Source organism: Nelumbo lutea, chromosome 3 (genome assembly GCF_056320005.1).
Source record: "Nelumbo lutea isolate HS-2025 chromosome 3, American lotus-T2T, whole genome shotgun sequence".
NCBI classification, from domain to species: domain Eukaryota; kingdom Viridiplantae; phylum Streptophyta; class Magnoliopsida; order Proteales; family Nelumbonaceae; genus Nelumbo; species Nelumbo lutea.
Window position 1 is genome coordinate 29,947,571 of NC_142686.1, and position 21,774 is coordinate 29,969,344.

Here is a 21,774-nt window from a genome sequence, read left to right on the forward strand (position 1 = left end):
ATTAAATTACTGTTTATGGGTTGGTTCGACTCAGTTGTAGATTGTTTGGCCAATCAAATTGACTTGGTCAGGTTGGGGGGTTGGTCACTTAGGTTATTTTGGTTTGGGTCAATTTTTGGTTTGGTTAGTCGGTTAAAAAAAATTTAAACTCCAAAAAAATAAATTTGAAAATTAAGTTTAAATTTTAAAAAATTACAATGGCATTATTTAAAAATTAAATTTATGATATAAACTATTTTAGCCTAAGAAATATTGGAATTTCCCACTTTCCCGTATTAAAAATATATTTAAAATATAAAATATTAATATATATCTATGCTCGGGTCAATCGATTTTAGTCAATTTGCAAATGGTCAAAGTGAAATTGATCTAACCAAGACGGGTTGGGAAATTGTTGAACCAAAGCCGATTTGGAAATACTAGAAATCGGTTGGTCGGTTTCATTAGTTTGATTCAACGGGACAAGTGGGGATGAGGAGCCTCTCCCCATCCGTCCCCACGAAAATTCCCATCTATGTCCCCATCCCCATCCCTGCTAAAGGGGACAAAGTAATCCCTATCCTCATCTCCACGAGGATCCCCACTCCCTATGATTCTTTATAATGTCAACCGTTATATTTTTGTATTTTTATTTTATTTAAAAATAAAAAAATATATATATTAAAATTTACAATCCTATTAAAAAAGATTCAAGCATGACTTCATGACATTGATTTTTTACCAAACATAGCTTCATGGCGTTCTGGGTTTCTCAACTCATGTAACACCAAAAGCTGCTAAGCGAAAATCCTCCCAAACGGGCACCAAATATCCATCAAAAGCATTTGGCAGCCCAAGCCATATTTTGAGCTGCCCCACTACTATTTCTACCTACTAACAAAAGTAAACTTAACAGAACCATACCTGGAACTAAAACATTTGAATTTGATTTCATTGATAAATATACCCAAACACTCCACGGAATAGAAGTATTATCATCAGATGGAACTCTAACAGAAAACTAAGGAATCTGAAAGAATGGCATACTCCAATTGGACCCATCCTTGCTGAGAAGAAAATTGGGGTAACTTAGTCATTGGAATCATGGTTGTCAAGGCGTAAGCACCTACAAGGCAGACGTCTTTTATAATATCATTTATATTGCTGTATCTTATTAATGTATGCTTTAATATATTTTATTATATTATATTATATATATATATATATATATATATATATATATATATAAATTATACTTTGTTTTAATGTATACTATTGAAATTTAAAAGATCAAAAAATTTTGAGGAGAGAAAAAGAAAAAAAGAAAAGAATAGAATAATAAAGTTCTTTTTTTCTATTCTCTCTCTCTAATTAAATAAAACAAAAACTTCATCCTTGTTTTTTTTTCTATTTTACTTTCTATCTTAAATATTTATCATATAAAGTTAATAGCCTTCTTTAGCTACTAATTAATATAAATTTGCCCTATCAAATACTTATTATAGTAGTATTATTTTTGAAAATAATGAAATTAATATATGTAAAAGATTTTTATCTTTTAGATGATGATTTGCCACATTTTTAGAGAAAATTTAATATTCTTAATAAAGACAATTGCTATTTTTTCAATTAACATACATACTGAATGATATATAAAATTAGGAAACTAGCCAAAAGTCAGCTTTTTATATTATAAAATTTTTATCGCCTAGGCGACTAGGCGCCCGTGTCACCCAGAATCACTAAACGCCTTGAAAACTATGATCCCAAGGTAAAGACAATTGTGAGATAGAAAAAGCATTACAACTTTAGAATGTGTAAGACCAAATTGGTGATTCTTTATATTGTAAAATTGTACTTGCTTTGCAGCAGCATACAGATTTGGAATCTTTATTCTTTTCATAGAGGTTATGACTGCTGCAGTCAAGCCTCAAACGTATTTTGTTGAAGACCTTGAGGTAAAAAGGCTTTTTTTTTTTTGAGAAAAGGGTATTAGATAAGCAAAAGGGCGTTAATAAATAAGGACTTTTCATAAAAATATGGATATCCACTAGATCATCTAGATCATTCAATCTTCAACTATGCAACAGAAATGGACCTCATTAATTTCTCATGCTTTCAGAAAATAGCTCAATGGGATTCTTAAAAGCTACAGCATAAGTGAGCTTGTAAGATAGCAGCAGAAATGTTTTCACTTTTTTTTTTCCTGACCGTTAACTAGGGGTTATCATTCTCAGTCCAGCTAGAAATTCCAGGCTTGGGCCTAGGGTTTGTGTTCAAGCCATGGCCCGTACCCACAAACCAAATACTAAACAGGAGATCTTACCTTGTAGGGTATTCTTGAGCATGAACTATGAGATTTGGTTAAAAGTTAAAACCACTTAAGTCATTCAAATTAATCAACATGGCCAAATATTTTAAACATCACAATATGTGCTAGTTATTACCAACCTAAAAAATGAACCAAAAATCGATATACCAAAGTGGGAACTTTTCATACTTGAATTTGCAGTTTTTTCATCTTACAATATCCCTGAACAGAGATGAGATTATAGTTATGGTAATGCAAAAGAATCCATAAGACAAACCAGGTCTGGGTGATATATGTAAAGTTGATGTGGAGAAGGTCTTTGATCAAATTCCAATTGGGTAGTTTGGGGGGGTTTAAGTTTACCAAGCTACAATTTAAATATCTTGGATCACAAGTTGGTGCCAAGTGTAAATGTAGGGTAATTTGGGACCTTGTAATTGAACACTTTGGGAGGAAGTTATTTTTATGGATAATTAAGTATTTTATTAATAATAATAAAAGTAAGCTGAGATATCCCAGGAGGTGCAAGTTGCTCCCTCAAAAACAAAGTAAAATTACAATTGAGCCAAGAATAATTGATCCCTGTTCACCTCTTGCTTAGCTAGTAGGTCAGCCAGCCTGTTTGCCGACCTCCTCTCCCACTGAACTCTAACTGTGAGATTAGAGGTAAGCCATTTGAATCTTTTCATTTCTCCTCTAAAAGACCATGCTACTGTCTCTGGTTCTTTCAGCTACCGAGTTACCACTCTAGAGTCACCTTCAATGATCAACTTCCTAAAGTTCAGTTCTTTAGCAATCTATGCTCCCTGTAGTGCAGCTTGCACCTCTGCACTAACTGCATCCCCCACACCAATTGGGGCCGAGAATAAGGCCACAATTTGTCCCACTTCAAAGTTGAACTTTATTAAGCCTTCTTCTGGTGGCTTCCAATCTACAACAGTTTTGTCCTTAACCGAAGAAGAATTTGCCACAGATATGCAGTTTCTCCATGTCATTAAAGGAGTAAACTGATAATAAATCTAAAGAGTATCTACATCCCTTTCTTTATCATTAAAAGTTTTGTTATTTCTTTCAATCTTTCCTCCCAAACTGTCCATACTAAAGCACCCCCAACACATCTCCATAAAATTCTACCTCTTTTCTTAGGCCACCTAAAAGTTGTAGGGCCGAAAAGCCCTCCAGTTTGTAGAGGCATCACCCACCTACTCCCAAAAAGATCAAAAAATTTTTCCCAAAGATTCACAACAAATGGGCAAGAAATTAAAAGATGGTGACAGCTCTCTCAATTTGCTTTTCTAAGGAAACACCAGCTTGGGGAAATGCAGAGGTTAGGTATTTTCTTTTGCAAGGAATCCAGTGTGTTTAATTTCCCAAGACAGACTTCCCAACAGAGGGCTCCGACTTTAGGGGGAGTGGGCTTAGACCAAACTTCTTTCCAAAAGAAAGTCTGAGGGTTAGGGACTGAGCACAATTGAGAGAAAAAAGACCCAAAGGGTTGGGAGTCCATATTCTAGCAGCAAGTTTAGAAGGGTCCAAGCAAACATTGTCTAGGGTTTTGATCAACAAAGCAGCTTGATCAATTTCAGAATCTCTTAGATCTCTTATGAAACCCAAAATTCAAACTGAATCCAGAGGATTGGGAGAAAAAAAAAAACAAATCTATGAATGGGTTCACTTTTAAAAAAGGAGAGGGAAAACAAAGATGGATAGAGATACTTAAGGGTGGAATTACCAAGCCAGGTGTCTTCCCAAAAGAGAATCCTACCACCAATACACACATCATACCTGGTAAGGCTGGGCAATTGGGGAAGAATACTATGATTAGCCTTCCATAGAGAGTTTAGTGTAGCTAGACGAGACACTCTAGCATCCCAACCATTTTCTGCATAACCATGAATACTTGCCACCACCTTATGCCAAAGCCTCTCTCTAATGGCCATCTCCAAAGCCATTTGCCCAATAAAGCTTCCCTTTTCTTCCCTATATTGCCTAACTCTAAACCCCCTTGCTCCTTCTAAAAACTAGATCCCATCTCACCAAGTGATATTTCCCTCCATCAGTCTCCCACAAGAGTCCCTCATGATCTTCTCTACTTTCAGTACCTCCCTTGCCTCAAACCTCTGGTTTCTAGGAAAAAGTCTCTGACAACTCCATTAACAAGGACTGAAATAATGACATGTCTTCAAACATCCTTCAATCCAACCACACCATCTCTCCCCAAACCCAAAATTTTTCAAGTGTCCAAGAGGAAAGACCAGTCAACCATATCATAAGTTTTCTCCAAATTCAATTTACACACAAAACCTTTCTTTTCCCTTTTTTTTTTTTAAATCCTCTACACATTCATTAACTATCAAAACTTAATCTATGATTTGTCTACCTTGAATGAATGCACCTTGAGAGTGGCTTACCAAACCAAGGACTTGCTTTAATATTAAAGACAACACTTTGGCCAAGATTTTGTAGATGCTTGTTACTAAGTTGATTGGTCGGAAATATCTCGGATGATTGGATCCTCCCTTCTTAGGAATCAAGGCTAGGAAAGTTAAATTTATTCTCGGACTAATAAAGTGCTCCCTAGCAAACTCCTCAAAGACAGTCAAAAGGTCCGCTTTAACTATCTCCCAACAATCCTAATACTGCCCAACCCCCTAACATTCTAGCTGATTATCTTCATCTCAACTTGTATCAAGCCATCCCTGAGCACTCGTTCCCTCTACTTTTGACATTTCCCCCTTTCCCCCCTTGCACTGAATTCTAGAACCTCTGCTACATCAGATTTCAATCTTTCTACCTCAGTCAACTTTTTTCTTCCTTTGAATCTCCTTTTCTCCTTTCTTCTTGGAATAAGTTTTAACACTTAGAGAGAAGTTATCCACATGAAAGTCGAATTATTTATCAAAAGGACGAAAAGTGACTATGATAAAAGAACATATTGTCAAATCTTCCCTCTTACTACCACGTTTTTTTTATCAATAACACTTTCATTAAATTATCAATAAAAGACTTACAAGAGGAAGACAAACACACTTATCTTCCAAGAGCAACAAAGAACCTCAAGAAAAGGAAAAAAAGAAAAAAAACACTAAAGTTACAACTTAGCCCAAAATAGTGAATCCCTTTTTGCCCCTTGTTTAGCTAAACCGTCAGCTAGGGAATTAGCCGATCTTTTAACCCAACATGTCTTAACTTCCATCTCCCGCACCAGCCACTTGAATTTCCTCCTCTCATTGTTGTACTTCCATAAGCCATTGTGATCTTTAATCAGCCACCCTATCACTACCTCTGAATCCCCTTCAATTATGAGTTTCCTGATGTTCAACTCCTTAGCTTTTTGGACTCCTTCCATAACTACAAAGATCTCAGCTCTAAGGGAGTCACCCACTCCAATTGGGCTTGAGAAAATGGCATAAATGACCCCATTTTCATCCCTAAAAACACCCCAAATCCATGATTGTCCCAGATTTCCCCTACTACACCCATCAAAGTTTAATTTCAAGAATCCACCAGGTGGAGGGGTCCAAGCCACATTCATTACTGACTTGGTCTATGTGCAATTTGCAATTTCACTCTACTTCCTCAACATGTCATCCACAGTATAATCTGTGAATATCTCCAAAGATTTCAGCCACTATACCGCTCTAATATGTATGATAGCCCTCAGATCTGCTGCTCCTCTCTCAGCTTCTGAGAATATCTTGGAGTTTCTTTCTTCCCAAAGTGCCCAACATACTGCAGCCCTTAGTCCTTTCCACATAGTCCTTTCTCTTTTTATCCGCCAGCTGAAAAAAGAAGGGGAAAAAAGGCCCTGCAAGTCTGATGGAGGATTCCAGTTACATCCAAATAGAGAGAAAGCCCAATCCCAAATTGACCTCGCAAAATGGCAAGACACCAGTAGGTGAAAATTAGTCTCCCCATCCGTTTTACAAAGAACACACCATTGAGGTGACAAGCAAGTATTGGGTCTCTTCTTTTGGAGTAGATCACCAGTGTTGATTCTTACCAGATATGCTTCCCAACAAAAACTACCAACCCTAGGAGGTATTTCTTTGCACCAAACCTCATCAACAGGGAAAGGGGGGAAAATAGGACTGGTGGACTGACTTAAGACTTTGAAGAAAGAAGCACAAGAAAAGATGACATTGGGGGTAGGTGTCCAAATTCTAGAATCCGCCCTAATGGGGTCTAAGACAACATTATCAAGAAGTGCAATAAGGCTCGAAATACAGTCAAAGTCTGAGTCCCTCAAATCCCTTCTTAGACCCAAGTTCCACCCAATCACAGAAGTGGAAGAGGATGGGGTGGTGAAAGACGAGATTGGCTCATTTTTCAAATCAGAAAGAGCATACAAAGAAAGAAACTGATCCTTTAGAGGGGCACTCCCCACCCAGGTTTGTTCCCAAAATTTTATGAAGTTACCGGAATTCAAATCATACTTGAGATATTAGGGGAGAAAACTGGTAATAGGTCATGAATGGCTTTCCAAGGAGAATTGCTTGTGGTCCTAGCTCTGATTCCAATGTCCCATCCATTGTGCTCCAACCCATGTATACTTGTCACTATTCTAGCCCATAGCTTCTCCTTCTCCATAGGGAACCTCCACAACCACTTTCCCAACAAAGTCATATTCCTTCTCCTAATACTCCCAAGCCCCAAACCACCACAAGTCTTACTCCTACACACTATCTCCCAGCTAACTCTATGATCCATCTTCTCCTCTCCCAACTCCCATAGGAAATCACTCATTAGCTTCTCCAATTTGTTAGCAACCTTTGTTGGGATTTTAAACACCGACAAGAAAAAAGATGGGTAAATTAGCAAGCGTGGCCTTAATTAGTGTAATTCTCCCACCAACAGAGAGGTAGTTCATTCTTCTCCTCTCCCGACTCCCACAGGAAATCTCTCATTAGATTCTCCAATCTGTTAGCAACCTTCACTGGGATTTTAAATACCAACAGGAAAAAGATGGGTAAGTTAGCAAGCGTAGCCTTAATTAGTGTAATTCTCCCTCTTACTACCACATGAAAGTCGATTATTTATCAAAAGGACGGAAAGTGACTATGATAAAAGAACATATTGTCAAATCATCCCTCTTACTACCTTCCACCATTCCCAATTCCTTCAAAGATAGCTACAAACCTAGAAACAAACCAGAGACGCTTTTTATGGAAGGATTGCAGGGTTAAAGATAAGTTTCATTCGGTGGATTGGATAGAATACAATTCACAAAATCAGGCAGTGGTTTGGGATTTTGCAAGTTGAAGAAGATGAATGTGGTTCTCCTTCGTAAATGACATTGGCAATAAAACAGAAAAACAAAGGAGTAGCAAGAGGCAGCCAATTGGAGCCAAATTTGGGATTATAAATGGTGGATAGCACCAAGTACAAAGGATTAGATCATTTGGATGCTCAGTACGGAAGAAATAGAGAAAGCCTATGATTCTATTATTATTGATGTGACCTCTGAGATGGGAGGTTGATCCTGGATGCTTGGTATGCCAACAGGCCCCTCATGGACAATTTCCCAACCGTCTATGCAATTGCAGAAGGGGAGTGGCAGAACTACAAATGGAAGGGGGCAAAAGCTTTTGGACTCCAAAGTTCCACAGAAACCTGCTTGATTGGGAAATTCCAGAAGTTAGTAAGATTTTATTTGAATTGCAGATGTTTGCACTGAAAGGCAGGTATTATGGACCAGTATCTATGGAGGTGGAGTGAGATATCATGACCTGGGACCAATTAATACATTGGTAAAAGCCTGTTTTGTTACAAACCGATCTTGTATTTTGAAAACAGCATCCTTTTTGGCTAATCAGATAAGCTGATCAGTTTTTTTTCAATCTTGCTTTCGGTATACATTGTTACAATGATTTCATGGGGATCTTTTTGTGAATTCTGATGTATAGTTCCTGGCTGTACATGGTTGATCTGTCTACACAAAAAATCTGTGTTTACAGCATACATTTTTTTTGATAAATAAAAATTAAACCCAAATTCTGTAAAAATTAGCATACTCATAAATCATAATATAAACCGATCTAGCCATTTTTCCTTTCCTACAAGAATATGAAAATTCACTTAAAAATATTCTACAGACAAGATATGATTTCATAATTTCAATTCAAATATCAATTCAGCTCAGAACCTGTCTATTGTGCAGAACTAAAATGCGAAAAATAGTCCGGCACAGAACTTAAGAAGGATTACAAAAGCTGCCAAAACCAATTGAAATAAGTTAAATCTAAATAAACATACAGCTAAGTGTTTCTTGAAAAAAAGCATCCTGATACAATTCAACTATTTTGTTCATCTGCATCTTTATTCTTCTTCTTCTTCTCCTTCTTCTTTTTCTTCTCACTTCTATCTGCATCCTCATCGCTGCCACCAGTGCTTGTAAGCAATCCAGAGGCATCACCGTCCTCAGCCTTTTTGCTTTTCTTCTTCTTTTTCTTCTTCTCATACTGTTCCTCTTCAGAGGATTCGGATTCATCCTTTACCTTATCCTTCTTTTTCTTTTTCTCTGCCTTCTCTGTATCAGAGGATCCTCCAATTTCACCATTTTCTTTGTTTTTCTTCTTCTTTTTCTTCTTGTCCTTCTCAGTTTCGACTACTTCCTCTATCTCCTCCTTCACCTTCTCAACACCTTCTTCAACTTTTACCTTTTTGGCAGGAACAGGAAAAGGGCTATTCTTGTCTTCATCTAACTTACGTTTACGGCCTTCCCCATCTTCCCCCTCCTTATGTTTCTTCTTCTTTTTCTTTTCTTCCTCAACTATACCTGTTTCACCCTTCTCGTGAACTGGTGCAGCGGCAAGACCAGCAACCATAGAATCACCTCCTGTAGGAAGCACCACATTTCTTAGCCACTCTGCTGGTGTCTTCTCATTTGGCTTTCCATGTTTATCCAACTTGCCATCTGCAATCAGCTTCTTCTTCATTGAAGCCCTCGGCCCCAATCCCCATTTTCTTGGATAAGTATCCCGATCCATCACTACCCTCTTAATCCTTGCTACCACACCGTGATCACAAGTCGCCATTACTGCTGTTGTCATCTCCGCAATACCCAATGCAATTGCCTCCCCCTTGGTGGTCATCAGCACAACCTCCTCACCAACTTCAATATCATTTTCAAACCTCAGTAACCCTGGTATCATCAGCTTGGCACCGTAGCAGATAGCATTAACCGCCGAATCCTTCACGACTAACCTCTTGTAACTCGTCAACAGTACTTCAAGGGGCATGATAACCCGCCTCAGATAACTCTCATCTCTGTAATTATCATAAAGCCACTGAGCATCCATCACATCGTGCATGGTAACCATGTTATCCTTCTCACCCGAAATACCGGACCGAACACGCCGGAGCTCCTGCATATGCCCTCCGACGCCCAAAATCAGACCCAAATGAACACAAAGCGTCCTTACATAGGTACCTGCCTCGCAAGAAATCCAAAAAACAACCAAATGTTTATCTGGGTCATACTCGAGAAGCTTACTTTCGTAGATCGTTCGAATCCGAAGCTGGCGCTTGACAGCAGAAATCAGCGGCGGCCGCTGAAACAGAGCTCCAGTAAGCGTCTCAAGTGCTCGAGCCACCTTGCCGACATCGGGCACCGCAGAATGAAGCCGGGCAACGCAGACGTACTCTTTTCCGGCACCCTGTTGAGATTTTACGAGTCGGGTCGCCCTGTTGATGCAAACGATGAGGTTGCCAGTGACTTTCGGATCAAGGGTTCCGCTATGGCCGGTCTTATCAACTCGGAGAATACGTTTAATCCAGGCCACAACTTCGTGAGAAGATGGGTTAGCAGGTTTGTCGAGATTGATGATACCGTACTGTATGTACTGCTCAAGGGGGCGCTTGAGAGGAGAGTAACCGGAGGGAAGAGGAGTGTAGTGACCGGTGCGGACGTTAAGGCGGTCGTAATTCTTGAGGAGGATTGGCCACTGGGAGGTGTCTAAGGAAGGAGTGAAGCTCTGAGGTTTGATCAGGTAATCGTCGTTCTGGGTCGGCGCAGAATCGATGGGCACCATAGATTTGGTTCCTCCATTTTCTTCTTGACCCTCTTTGTTGATGCCGCTGCTTTTTTTCTTCTTCTTCTTCTTTTCTGAGCGCGAGAATTCAATCTCGGACATGTCTGACAGCCTGAGTGAGTCGTCTGTGTGTGTGTGCGCGCGCTCGAGACAGAGAGTGAGAGGGAGAGAATGAAAGGTGAGGATACTGGGGGGGTTCTAGGGTTTTAGAGTGAGGGTTTTGTGAGATTTTACCATTTGGGTCTGTTTGGGCCGGGCTATGGGGATCGAGTGATCAACACCTTATGGCTTGCAACTGGGCCGGGTTAGCGTTGAGATTGGATTAGGGTATCAGAAACCGTACAATTTATTTATTGGGTAATTTTCATTTTTCATAAATTGATTTGGGGGTATTTCTAGCATAAATGAGAAATTGGGTGGTGCATAAATGTGAAACACACCACACCCCTAAAGGGTAGTTGTTTTACACCGATAAAAATGTGTGGATCAAGGTGTAGTGCATTTTAGTCTACACCTTGTGTTTGATTCCATGCTTCTCAACTACAACATTTAAGATAATATATGCCATTAATCATTAAAAAACAATATTTTACTTTTTAATAATATACATAATATAATAATAATAGTAAATTGTTAAGAATTTTAATAATTAATATTAATAATATTAAATAACACATAATAACATTAATATTAATAATAAATAGGTAGTAAAATTAATGATATTTTATAATATTAACAACAATATTAATTACATTTTATAATAAGTAATAATATAAATAATAATTAATATTAATAAAAGTAATATTCAAAACTTAATAATTATATAATAATAATAACATTAATTAATATTATTTAATGAGTTCTCTCTCTCTTTCTCTCTTTTTATTTCTCACCATTCACAACAAAGCAAAGTGGAGAGGAATCTCTGCTCTACTCTAACTTTGGAAGAACAAAGAAAGAAGAAGAATAAGGGAGAGAGAGAGAGAGAGGTGGGGGAGATTTGCCACCCGATGTTCATCGTTCGGAGGAGGAAAAAATTGAATAATATATTGCCCTTTTTTGATTTTTTTTAAAAGTTAACATTTTTCAAAAATTATATTCAAATAATTATTTTTATTGATATTAGGGGCCAAAATTTTCCGGGCAATAACCCCTTTAATAATTTATTATTAAAAAATAAATTAAATCGGATCAGATTCAATATTCGACATCTTGATGGATTTGAATTTGAATTAATGTTTATGAGTTCCCATCAAATCTTCTAGTTGGATATGATGTGTTCGCATCCCTACAGCGAGTCCAAGAGCCTAGAATTTCTCTTTTAAATGCGTGCGGTGCTTAGTAAGCAATTGGATTTTGAATTTTTGATGGATGACAATATGGTATCATAATTAGACAAAGCAGGTTGTTGCACTTAGACTGAAATGATGAATTCGCCACCCACTATTACCGCCTTGGGATAGATTGATAGTAATGGAGTTCTCTACCTTCACCTTCACCACTCCCATCTCTAAGTAAAAAATAACATGTCTTGTAATTCCTTTATATCCTCTATAAACAAACGTGAGTTTCTATTCATTAAGGTGAATATTCAATAAAAAAACTCATAAGGTAGAAGGAGCAGTCCATTGGCTAGAGTATGCTTTGAAAATTTGAAACAAAATGAAGTATAAAGATGTCACAAGGTATATTTAAGTCTTTTCTAAAAAAGAGTAAGGAGGTATGTTTAAGTCTTTATTTTGGTAGAAAATTTTATATTCTATCAAAGTTTGGATAAGAAATTTAATGGTGTATTTTTATCTACACTGTATGTATTTATCACACCACAATACACGATGCAATATGGACAAAAATGGGTGGACCAAATCACACCACACCCTATAGGTGTTTAAAAAGATGTGTAGTTCAATCCACATTTTGTTTTTTATTCCATGCATCTCACATACAACTTGTGAGATGATCTATCCAATTGATAAAAAATAAAACTATTTTATGTTTCCAAACAATATAAATAATTAAAAAATAAATCATGACTAATACAAAATAGTATTAATTATCTATAATATAAATAATTATTAAAAATAGTGAAAGAATTTGTAAAACCTTCATTTTAATAAAAAAATGATTCTAAAAAATTAATGTCTTATTTTTTAAAATAAAAGTGATGGAGTGCAATCCGGCCGGTCCTAGTTGTCAATGATCTTGTCTCTGACTGGAGCAACGGGGAGCCTGAAACGGAGAAGATGAGGGAACTCCTAGGGGAACCCGGTGAGATAACTCTGAAGCTCAAGTTAGTATTCTCTCAAAGGCAAGATAAAGATCAGATGGCACAAAGTTCGCATACCTTGTTGTTGGGGGTAGGGGGCCTTTTATAACCACTTCGCGCACTCACTCCGAGGCCTCTGTCAAGGTCGGGTATGATTACTTCTGTGTTTTTGCCAGTTCAGGTGTCATCCTTTCTGCTGAGACAGAACCGTCACTGCTCCTTGTCGGAGCCGTCTCTGTAACTGGAGATGGTGGTGTCAGGTGGCGGTGGCAAGTGGTCGTTTGTAGTGCAGCCGTCAAGCGTCAGATCCCAAGTCAGTTAGGTGCGCCGCCCCTGGATACGAACTTCCTTGGTATCGGTCATGGTATGATTTGTTCAGTTTGGCATCCTGGAGGCGAAGTGCTGGAGTGGTGAGCAAGGGGAAGTCTTGAGTTTGGAAGTATGTCCTGAACTGCTATAAGGCAGGCCAATTCGGAGAGGTGTGTCCCGAACTGCTATAAGGCAGGTCAGTTCGGAGATGTGTGTCTCGAACTGCTATAAGACAGGCCAGTTCGGTGAGGTGTGTCCTGAACTGCAATAAGGCAGGCCAGTTCGATGAGGTGTGTCCTGAACTGCTATAAGGCAGGCCAATTCGGTGAGGTGTGTCCCGAAATGCTTTAAGGTAGGCCAGTTCGGTGAGGTGTGTCCTAAACTACTATAAGGCAGGCCAGTCCGGTAAGGTATCCCGAACTGCCACAAGGCAGGCCAGTTCGAAGAGGTGTCCCAAACTGCCACAAGGCAGGCCAGTTCGGGCTACTGCCCTTTGGGTTTGGCTCGGGGCCCAAGGGAGAATTCGGGCTCCTAATAGGGAGTTCGGATTGTTGGTAGGGAGTTTGGGTTGCTGGTTCCTCCCTTTGGTGCTCGCGCCTTAGGCACGCTGTTGTGCCGAGCTGTTGCCTTTGCCATGTGTTGCGAAACTACGAAGTCGGGCTAAATCTTCCTTCATCAATTGCCCCCCACTCCTCGCGCTAAGGGTCTTGCCCTGGCGCGGGGAGTTTGCGAGGTGGTAGGTGGATTTGTCCCGTACTTTGAATCTTGATAGCGCGAGATGCGTTGTCGGGATTCTTTGGGTCTCTCGAGTGCCCAAAAGGCGGGAGATGCGCCTACCTGCTTACAAATGCTGACAGACGCGGCGGTGCGTGCTTATTTCAAATTTCAAAAAAGTGCGTTGTTGGGAGACGTGATAGCGGATCTTTTTTATTTTGAAAAGACGCGCTGCTGCCATTTGAAAGGTGAGGAGACATGCGCTGGCTACTCTGTCAGTTTCAGAAAAAGACGTGCGCGGCATTTTGTCAGTTTTAGAAAGATGTGCGCCAATCACGTCTCGATCTCAGGGGACGTGCGGTTAGTGCGAATGCGGGCCGTCAAATTGGCTATGTTCTGCACTGTTGGTTCTTGGTTACTGTGGGTATAAATAGTAGGGGACCCCGGTTGTTTTGTCACTTCTTCGTTGTTTCTTGAGCTCGCGTCCAAATTTCAGCTCGCGTCCAGGTTTTCAGTTCGCGTTCAAGGTTTTTTGCCTGTTACAGTTTCCGAAGTCTTGTTCAAACCATTTTTCGGGTGAGTACTTTCCTGGAATCCATCTTTTCTCCTCCATGTCTAGCTTTGATAGCCCAGACGATTCTTCAAGTGGGTTAGATGCAGGTTCTACGAACCGAGTTGCATCCCCTGATGGCCTTAGCGAACCTGAGGTAGAACTCGAGGAAGAGTTTGAGCCTGTAGGTCGAGCCGCTTCGGGCAATCTGGCATCTACCTCTCTCCAAGGTCGTATGTTAAACAGGTTTGGTCCTTCGACCATGACGCCTAAGGGGCTCCAATCCCTTATTACTTATTACAACTTGCCTAGGGAGTACGCCTATTTCATTCCTTCGGGTAGCTTTCCTTGGGAACATGGACCTGAAGAGATCATGATTTTCCGAGAGCAGCTCGTTGCGGGGCTTCGACTGCCTTTCCACCCTCTTCTTGTCGAGGTCATAAACCACTTTGGCGTCACCGTCGCCCAGCTTCACCCGAACTCCATTCATAACTTGGTGGGGACAATCTCCCTTTTTTGCAAACAGGGCTTTCCTTTAGACTTGGAGGTATTCTCCTCTATCTTAATGCTTAGGAAACAAGCGGGTTCTCTTCCCGGGGGTAAGCGGGCATATTACCTGTCTCCTCGTCTGGGTTTTAAGCTCTTGCACGAACTTCCCAATAAGGTCCCGACGTGGAAGCGGGACTACTCTGGGGTGCGAAGTGTACTAGGGTGGCCTTTTCAGACCGGGTGGGGGATGGCCGCTCTTGACTCAGGTGTCACTCTTGATAAGGAGACGGTGAAGGGCCTCCGGCAATGGGCATGGCTAGGGCTGAAATGCAATCGGTACCTGACGGAGGCCAAGCTCATTGCGGCCGGCCTGAGTTCGGGTAGGTTCCTTGCTCAGAGGTTTTTCTTGTTTCGCTTTGTTCTTTCATTTTTTCTAATGTCGAACTCTTTTTGCAGGTGTAATGGACTTAGAGAGGACTCGCGGTGGCACCTGTTCCAAGGCATGAAGAGGAGGAAGCGGGTTGCCAAGCGAATTCGTGTTGAGCTGCCCTAGGATGCAGAACCTCATGCTCGAGACTACACGTCAGAGGATCCACCCAAGGAACCTGAGGTGGCTCCTTCAATGCTGGAAGCGGAGGGGCCCCTTATGCCAAGACAACTCAAACGTCCGCTTATACGCGAGCTGGGCCCTCGGGCTCGAGAGCTCAAGGGGAGTTTAGGAGCGTGCTGTCGCCGAACTATGCTCTTCAGAAGAGTAGAGAGGCCACTTTCCCTGAGGAGATCGCGGCGTGGACCGATCTTCCCTTGAACCAGATTGCCTGTCGTGCCGCAACTCATGCTATGGTGGTGAGTCAAATTTCTTGTTGGTCCTCTTTGTTTTTATCCTTCTTATTGTCGTTCTCTTGATTACTTGTTCCTTTTGGTACGTGAACTCTTCTATTCACACCTTAGCGGCCTACGTGGAGAGGAGCTCGAGGCAAGCGCGAGCTGCCAAAGAGGCTTTTCGTGCCACCGAGGCGACTACTCGAGCTATTGAGGCGGTTGCTCATGCTGCCGAGGAGACTGCTCGCGTTGCTATGGCCAGGCAGGCGAGGTCTCAAAGGGATGCCGAGGCCATGGGGGTGGTTGTGAAGCATATGGTGGACCTAAGGCTGAACCTTCAGCATCAGGTCGAGTACCTTCAGGAGGACATAAGGGAGAAAACGCAGATCTTTTCCCAAGGTATCGAAGATGCTAAGAAGAAGGTTGTTGATGACAACATCGCCTCGCCGCGCTTTGACGACCTGATGGTGGATTCTTACAGAAGGGGATTCAAATTGAGCCGGTGGATGATCCAGAACACGTACCCCGAGCTCGATATTAGTGCCATATCCACTTCGCGTATAACTCAGGAGATGGCCAACGCTACTGATGGCGAGCCAAATTCTGAGGGTGAGGCAAGACCTTCGGGTGTCGTTGAAATGCCTTCTGATGAGGAAGAAGTAGCTCCGGGCTTGTGAATTTTTTTTTCTTTTTTTTTTTAAATGTACTCTTCATTTTCTTGCAATGGAATGGACCTTTCTTTTGTTTAAGTGTTGTTGTTCTTTCTCCCGAACTGACATAATTGCCGAACTGATAACATGCCCAATATGTTTCTTGCCCGGGTTATTGCACTCGCGCGACCTGTTTTGGTGTTTAATACTTCGCTTCGCCCATCTCCTTGCCTATGTCGAGGTTCCTTTGTTAGCTCGGCATCCTGGCTTAGGCTTTGGTAGCGATTTTGTCCACTTCGCTTGGCGATCTATAGGTAGTATTGCCTCAAGTTGACGATGTTCCACGCTTGGGGTACTTGTTTGCCTTCCAAGGTTTCAAGCTCGTATGCCCCTTCGAGCGCTCTCTTTACTCTATAGGGCCCTTCCCAATTTGGTCCAAGTTTGCCTACGTTGGGTTCGGGCACCATAATCTTATGGATAACCAGGTCGCCGACTCGGAAGCTTCGCTTCTTTACTCTGGCATTGTAGTACCGAGCTACGTGCTGCTGGTAGGCCGTTGTCCGGATGTGCGCGAGATCTATTACCTCATCAAGTAGGTCGAGGTTGGTACATAGCTCATCTCCGTCTGTTTGATCACCGTATGCTTCTAGTCGCAGTGTAGGTATTTCGACTTCCGCTGGGATTACCGCTTCAGTGCCGTAGGTGAGGTTGAATTGGGTCTCTCCCGTGGCAGATTTTTCTATAGTCTGGTGAGCCCATAAAACACTTGGTAGCTCGTCCGCCCACAACCCTTTAGCTTGATCTAGACGTGCTTTCAGTCCGCGCAGGATGGCTCTGTTCATTACTTCTGTCTGACCGTTTGCCTGCGGGTGTGCGACCGATGTGAAGTTCTAATGAATTCCCATTATTTGGCACCATTCTTGGAACTTGATATCCTCGAACTGCTTGTCGTTGTCAGATATCAGTACCCGAGGTAAGCCGAAGAGACATACTATGTTCTTCCAAAAGAAGTTATGTATGTTTCGGGTTGTAACTGTTGCCAGAGGTTCAGCTTCTATCCACTTTGTGAAGTAATCTACTGCCACCAATAGGAACTTTCTCCCACCTGTTGCTAGCGGGAATGACCATAGGAGGTCGATGCCCCATTGTGCAAAGGGCCATGGGCTGGTGAGGTATTTGAGGTCGGAAGCAGGCTAATGGTGGATATTGGCGTGCTTCTGACACTTGTCGCATTTTCTTACGAGCTCGACGGCTTCTGCCTTCATCGTTGGCCAATAGTATCCTTGTCGAAGTACCTTTTGGGTGAGTGCTCTACCCCCCAGGTGTCTGCCGCACAGACCTTCATGAGTGTCGCGTAGTACTAGCTTGGCTTCGGCAGGTCGCAAGCAACGCAAGTAGGGGAGCGTGTAGGACCGTCGGTACAACCGTTCGTCTATTATGACATATTTGGCTGCCTAGCGCTGCACCCTCTTGGCTGCATTACGATCTGCAGGGAGGGTTCCATCTAGCAAGAAGCTCGCGAGCGGGTCAATCCAGCTCGGCTCTGCTTCAAGGACGAGAGCAACCTCCTCAGCCCCATCGAGAATGCTAGGCCGAGGTAAGTCCTCTATGTACACGGTTCTCATGGTGTTGTGACTCGTGCTGGCTCACCGGGACAGAGCGTCGGCCTCAGTGTTCTCTGACCTCGGGATTTGCCTGATGAAGTGTGACTGGAAGTTGAGCAGGGCCTCTTTTACTTTCACTAAGTATGCGATCATGGAGAGCTCGCGTGCTTCGTACTCGCCCGTAACCTGGTTGACCACGAGCTGGGAATCGCTGCAGATGACTATGTGCTTTTCTCTTACCTTTTACGCTAGGTTCAGCCTGGCTATTAGTGCTTCGTACTCTGCCTCATTGTTGGATGCCGCGAACTCAAAGCGTAGTGCGTATTCCAATTTTGTGCCACCCGGGCCGCATAAGACTATTCCAGCCCCGCTGCCCTGCTGGTTCGAGGAGCCATCTACGTGAAGGATCTAGGGCTCCTCATCCCAGTTCGTGCTTGGCCTGACCAAGAGAGATGCCACACTAGCTGCTACTTCATGGGGTTCAGAGTCTATTGGCTCGAGAGCTCTGGGTTCACCCAAACTGGGGATCTCGGGCTCAACCGGCCCAGGGGCTTTGAGACTGAATGTGCACTCGATGATAAAATCTGCTAAGGCTTGGGCCTTAATGGCAGTCCGTGGCTTATACTGGAGGTCGTACTCGCTGAGCTCGATGGCCCACTTCGTCAACCGACTGGAAACCTCGGGCTTGAGTAAGACTTGTCTCAGAGGTTTGTCAGTCAAGACGACAACCGTGTGAGCCTAGAAATATGGGCGAAGTTTCCGAGCTGCAATCACTAGTGCGTACGCTAGCTTTTCTATCCACGGGTATCTCGTCTCTGCTCCCTACAGAATTTTACTAACATAATAGACGGGCCGCTGGACCCGATTTACTTCCTTTATTAGTACTGAACTGACCACCTCGTCGCTCACCGAGAGGTACAGTTCTAAGACCTCGCCCTCCTTGGGTCTGGCTAAGGTTGGCACAGTGGCGAGGTAGGTCTTTAGCTCGTCGAATGCAAGCTGGAAATCTCGGGTCCATTCGAACCCTTTGCCTTTGATTGCCTTAAAGAAAGGCAGACAACGGTTTACCGATTTGGACATGAAGCGGCTCAAAGCGGCTATCCAGCCGTTTAGCCTCTAAACCTCTTTTACTTTTCGGGGTAGTCTCATATCTAGGATGGCCTTTATCTTGTTAGGTTGGCCTCAATACCGCGCCGGTTGACAATGTACCCTAGAAACTTACCCGATGTGACATCGAAGACACACTTGTTTGGGTTCAGTCTCATTCTATATTGACGCAAAATTTGGAAGACAGAATCTAAGTCTTTTATTAATTCCTATGAGAACTGTGTTTTGACAACCATGTCATCTACATAACATTCTATTTTCGTGCCAATTAAGGGTCGAAAAAGCTTATTTACAAGTCTTTGGAATGTCACCCCAGCATTCTTTAGTCCAAAGGGCATGACCTTGTAACAGTACAGGCCAAACTCGGTTATGAAGCTGGTTTTTTCCTTATCGGACTGGTCCATCTTGATTTGGTTGTAGCCTGAGTAGGTGTCCAAGAAGCTTAGCAGCTCATGTCCCGAGGTCACGTCCACTAGGCGGTCAATTCGGGGTAGGGGGAAGCAGTCTTTTGGGCAAGCTCGGTTCAGGTCGGTGTAGTCGACGCACATGCCCCACTTGTCGTTTGCTTTTTTCCCCAACACTAGGTTGGCTACCCAGTTCGGGTAATGAACTTCCCTTATGAAGTTCGATGCGAGGAGCTTTTCGACCTTTTCGTCGACCGCCCTCCAGCGCTCCAGGGCTAAGTTGCGTTTCTTCTGTCTAATGGGTCTAATTACAAGGTCAGTGTTAAGTTTGTGAGCTATAAGGCCAGGGTCAATACCGGGCATATCCACCACGGACCATGCAAAAATATCTAAATTTTGGAGTAAGAAACTCACCAGTTCAGTTCGTAGAGGTTCTTTGACGGAATAACCGATCTGTAGCATTCGACCCGGATTTATAGCCGAGGTCGGGATCGCGACTGTTTCCTCTGTGGGTGAAGCTCGTTCCTTGCCCTGCTCCGTAGGCCGCTCCAGTTCGAGGTCATCGGCTGCCTTGGTTTTTCCCTTCAGGGCGGCAACATAACATTTGCGGACTCAAGCTGGTCGCCCCGCACTACCCTCACACCGAAGTCCGTGGGGAACTTCATTGCCCGATAGTAGGTGGAGACCACTGCCCGTAGAAAATGCGTAATTGGCCGCCCTATTATGGCATTGTATGGGGATGGGGTCGTGACCACTAGGAAATCGTGGTTGAGTCTGACCGCGCAAGGCCATATGCCAACTTCCATAGGTACTGTTATCTTCCCTAGGGGCCTGACTTCCTCTCTGTTGAAGCCCACCAGAGGAGTGTTTGGGGGCTTCAACTCGTTTCTCTGCAACTGTAGTTGGTCAAACGCCGACTTGAATAGGATGTCCGCCTAACTACCTGAGTCCCCAAGTACGCACCGAACTTCGAAGTCGTTGATCCTTAGTTTTATGACGAGCGCGTCATCGTGGGGATAGTGGACACCTTGCGCGTCGTCTTCCGTGAAAAAGATCGGGCTGCCTCGCGAACTGACGTCCGTGTTGCTGCCGAAGTGCAACCTGCTACCACCAAACCACCCACTATCACATGGATGGTTTCCCGAACTGGCCTCTCTTCTGGAGGAGTTCGCTGCAAGACTTCGATCGGTCTGCTTCTGGACTCGAGAGCATCCTTTCCATGCTCCCCTTGCCGACCTGCTTTATTATTATTGTCATTATGTTGTATAAAATTTTTCAAGTATCCGCAACGAATGAGTCCCTCTATCTCGTCCTAGAGATTATTACATTGTTCGGTACTATGACCATGATCTCTATGAAAACTACAGTATAGGTTTTTATTTCTCTCGTTTGGGTTACTCTTTAGGCGAGGTGACCACTTTATGTAGGGGACGTCCTTGATCGTCATCAAGATCTTGGTCCGCTTTGTGTTCAACGGCGTGTAATCCATCTGAACTGCTAAGGGGGCTTGGGACAGCTGGCTTGGCTTCGCCTCTCGAGCCTGGCTTCTTCTATTGCCTGGGTTGGAGGGCTCACCTTCCCTTTTTCTTTTCTCGACCCCGCCTTCGGTTCTTTTGTTGATTTCTTCCTCTGTTTTCATGAACTTGTCCGCGAGCTTGAGGAAATCGGCCACGGTTAGGGGCTGGCTGGCCACCATGTGCCATTTGAACTCCATGTGCGTTACCCCTCTCTTGGCCACAGTGAGTTGTATTGCAGGGTCTACTCGCGGTATCTGCAAGCATGCTTCATTGAACTGCTTGATGTAGCTCCGGATTGATTCCCCTTCCCTCTGGACTACTCCCAAGATACTTTCCTCAGTTCTGGGGCACCGCTTGCTGGTAACGAAATGTGCAGTGAAGATCTGCACAAACTAGGCCCAACTTCTTATTGACCCGGGGGCTAGGTTCCGGTACCAGGTGCGGGCCACCCCCTTGAAGGTGGTGGTGAAGGCCATGCACATGCATGACTCGCTGGCCCTAGCGAGGTGCATTTGCGACTGGAAAGCATTGACATGGTCGTTGGGGTCAAAGGACCCATCATACTTGTCTAAAGATGGAAGCTTGAAGTCTCTGGGCATAGGGACTATCAGGAGTTCTGACGTGAGGGGGGAAGGAACTGAGAGAATTGGGATAGTTTTTACCTCGTCCGAGCTCGTTTCTTCCTTGCCTTTGAGCTCGAGTAGGACATGGGTAGCAGTTCGGCGACTTCGCCGGCACCTTTGTTGAGCGGGCCTGGTGCTGGCGCTGCTGGCCTCCGTGTTGCCGAGCTCGATGGGCCTGGAATGTTGGTCTGCTGCTAGGGCGCTAAACCGGTTCTCCGTGAGTGGAAACACAGGCTTGGAGCGCCGAGGTGACTTTGTGGGCGAGGTTCCTGACCCACCTGCGAACTGCGAGGCGGGGGTAACTTTTCTGTGCTTTCGGCCTGGGGATGAGGCCTGGCTATTAGGGGGGTTTTGGAGTTGGGAAGCTTCTCCTCGGTGAGGGCGTCCACCTTGAGG

At 43.3% G+C, this 21,774-nt stretch overlaps 1 protein-coding gene across 1 annotated transcript; it reads right to left on the minus strand.

The window, feature by feature from the left end:
* Window positions 1-8,393: 8,393 nt before the first annotated feature.
* LOC148863959 (H/ACA ribonucleoprotein complex subunit 4-like) lies at window positions 8,394-10,577 on the minus strand. Its single transcript, XM_088976757.1, has one exon. It carries the CDS (start codon window positions 10,423-10,425, stop codon window positions 8,584-8,586), a length of 1,842 nt encoding a protein of 613 aa, XP_088832883.1. The 5' UTR covers window positions 10,426-10,577; the 3' UTR covers window positions 8,394-8,583.
* Window positions 10,578-21,774: the final 11,197 nt, after the last annotated feature.

What these genes read in the sequence shown, in the direction of transcription:
- LOC148863959 (XM_088976757.1), bottom strand. Translation starts at nt 10,425, where the DNA reads ATGTCCGAGATTGAATTCTCGCGCTCAGAAAAGAAGAAGAAGAAGAAA.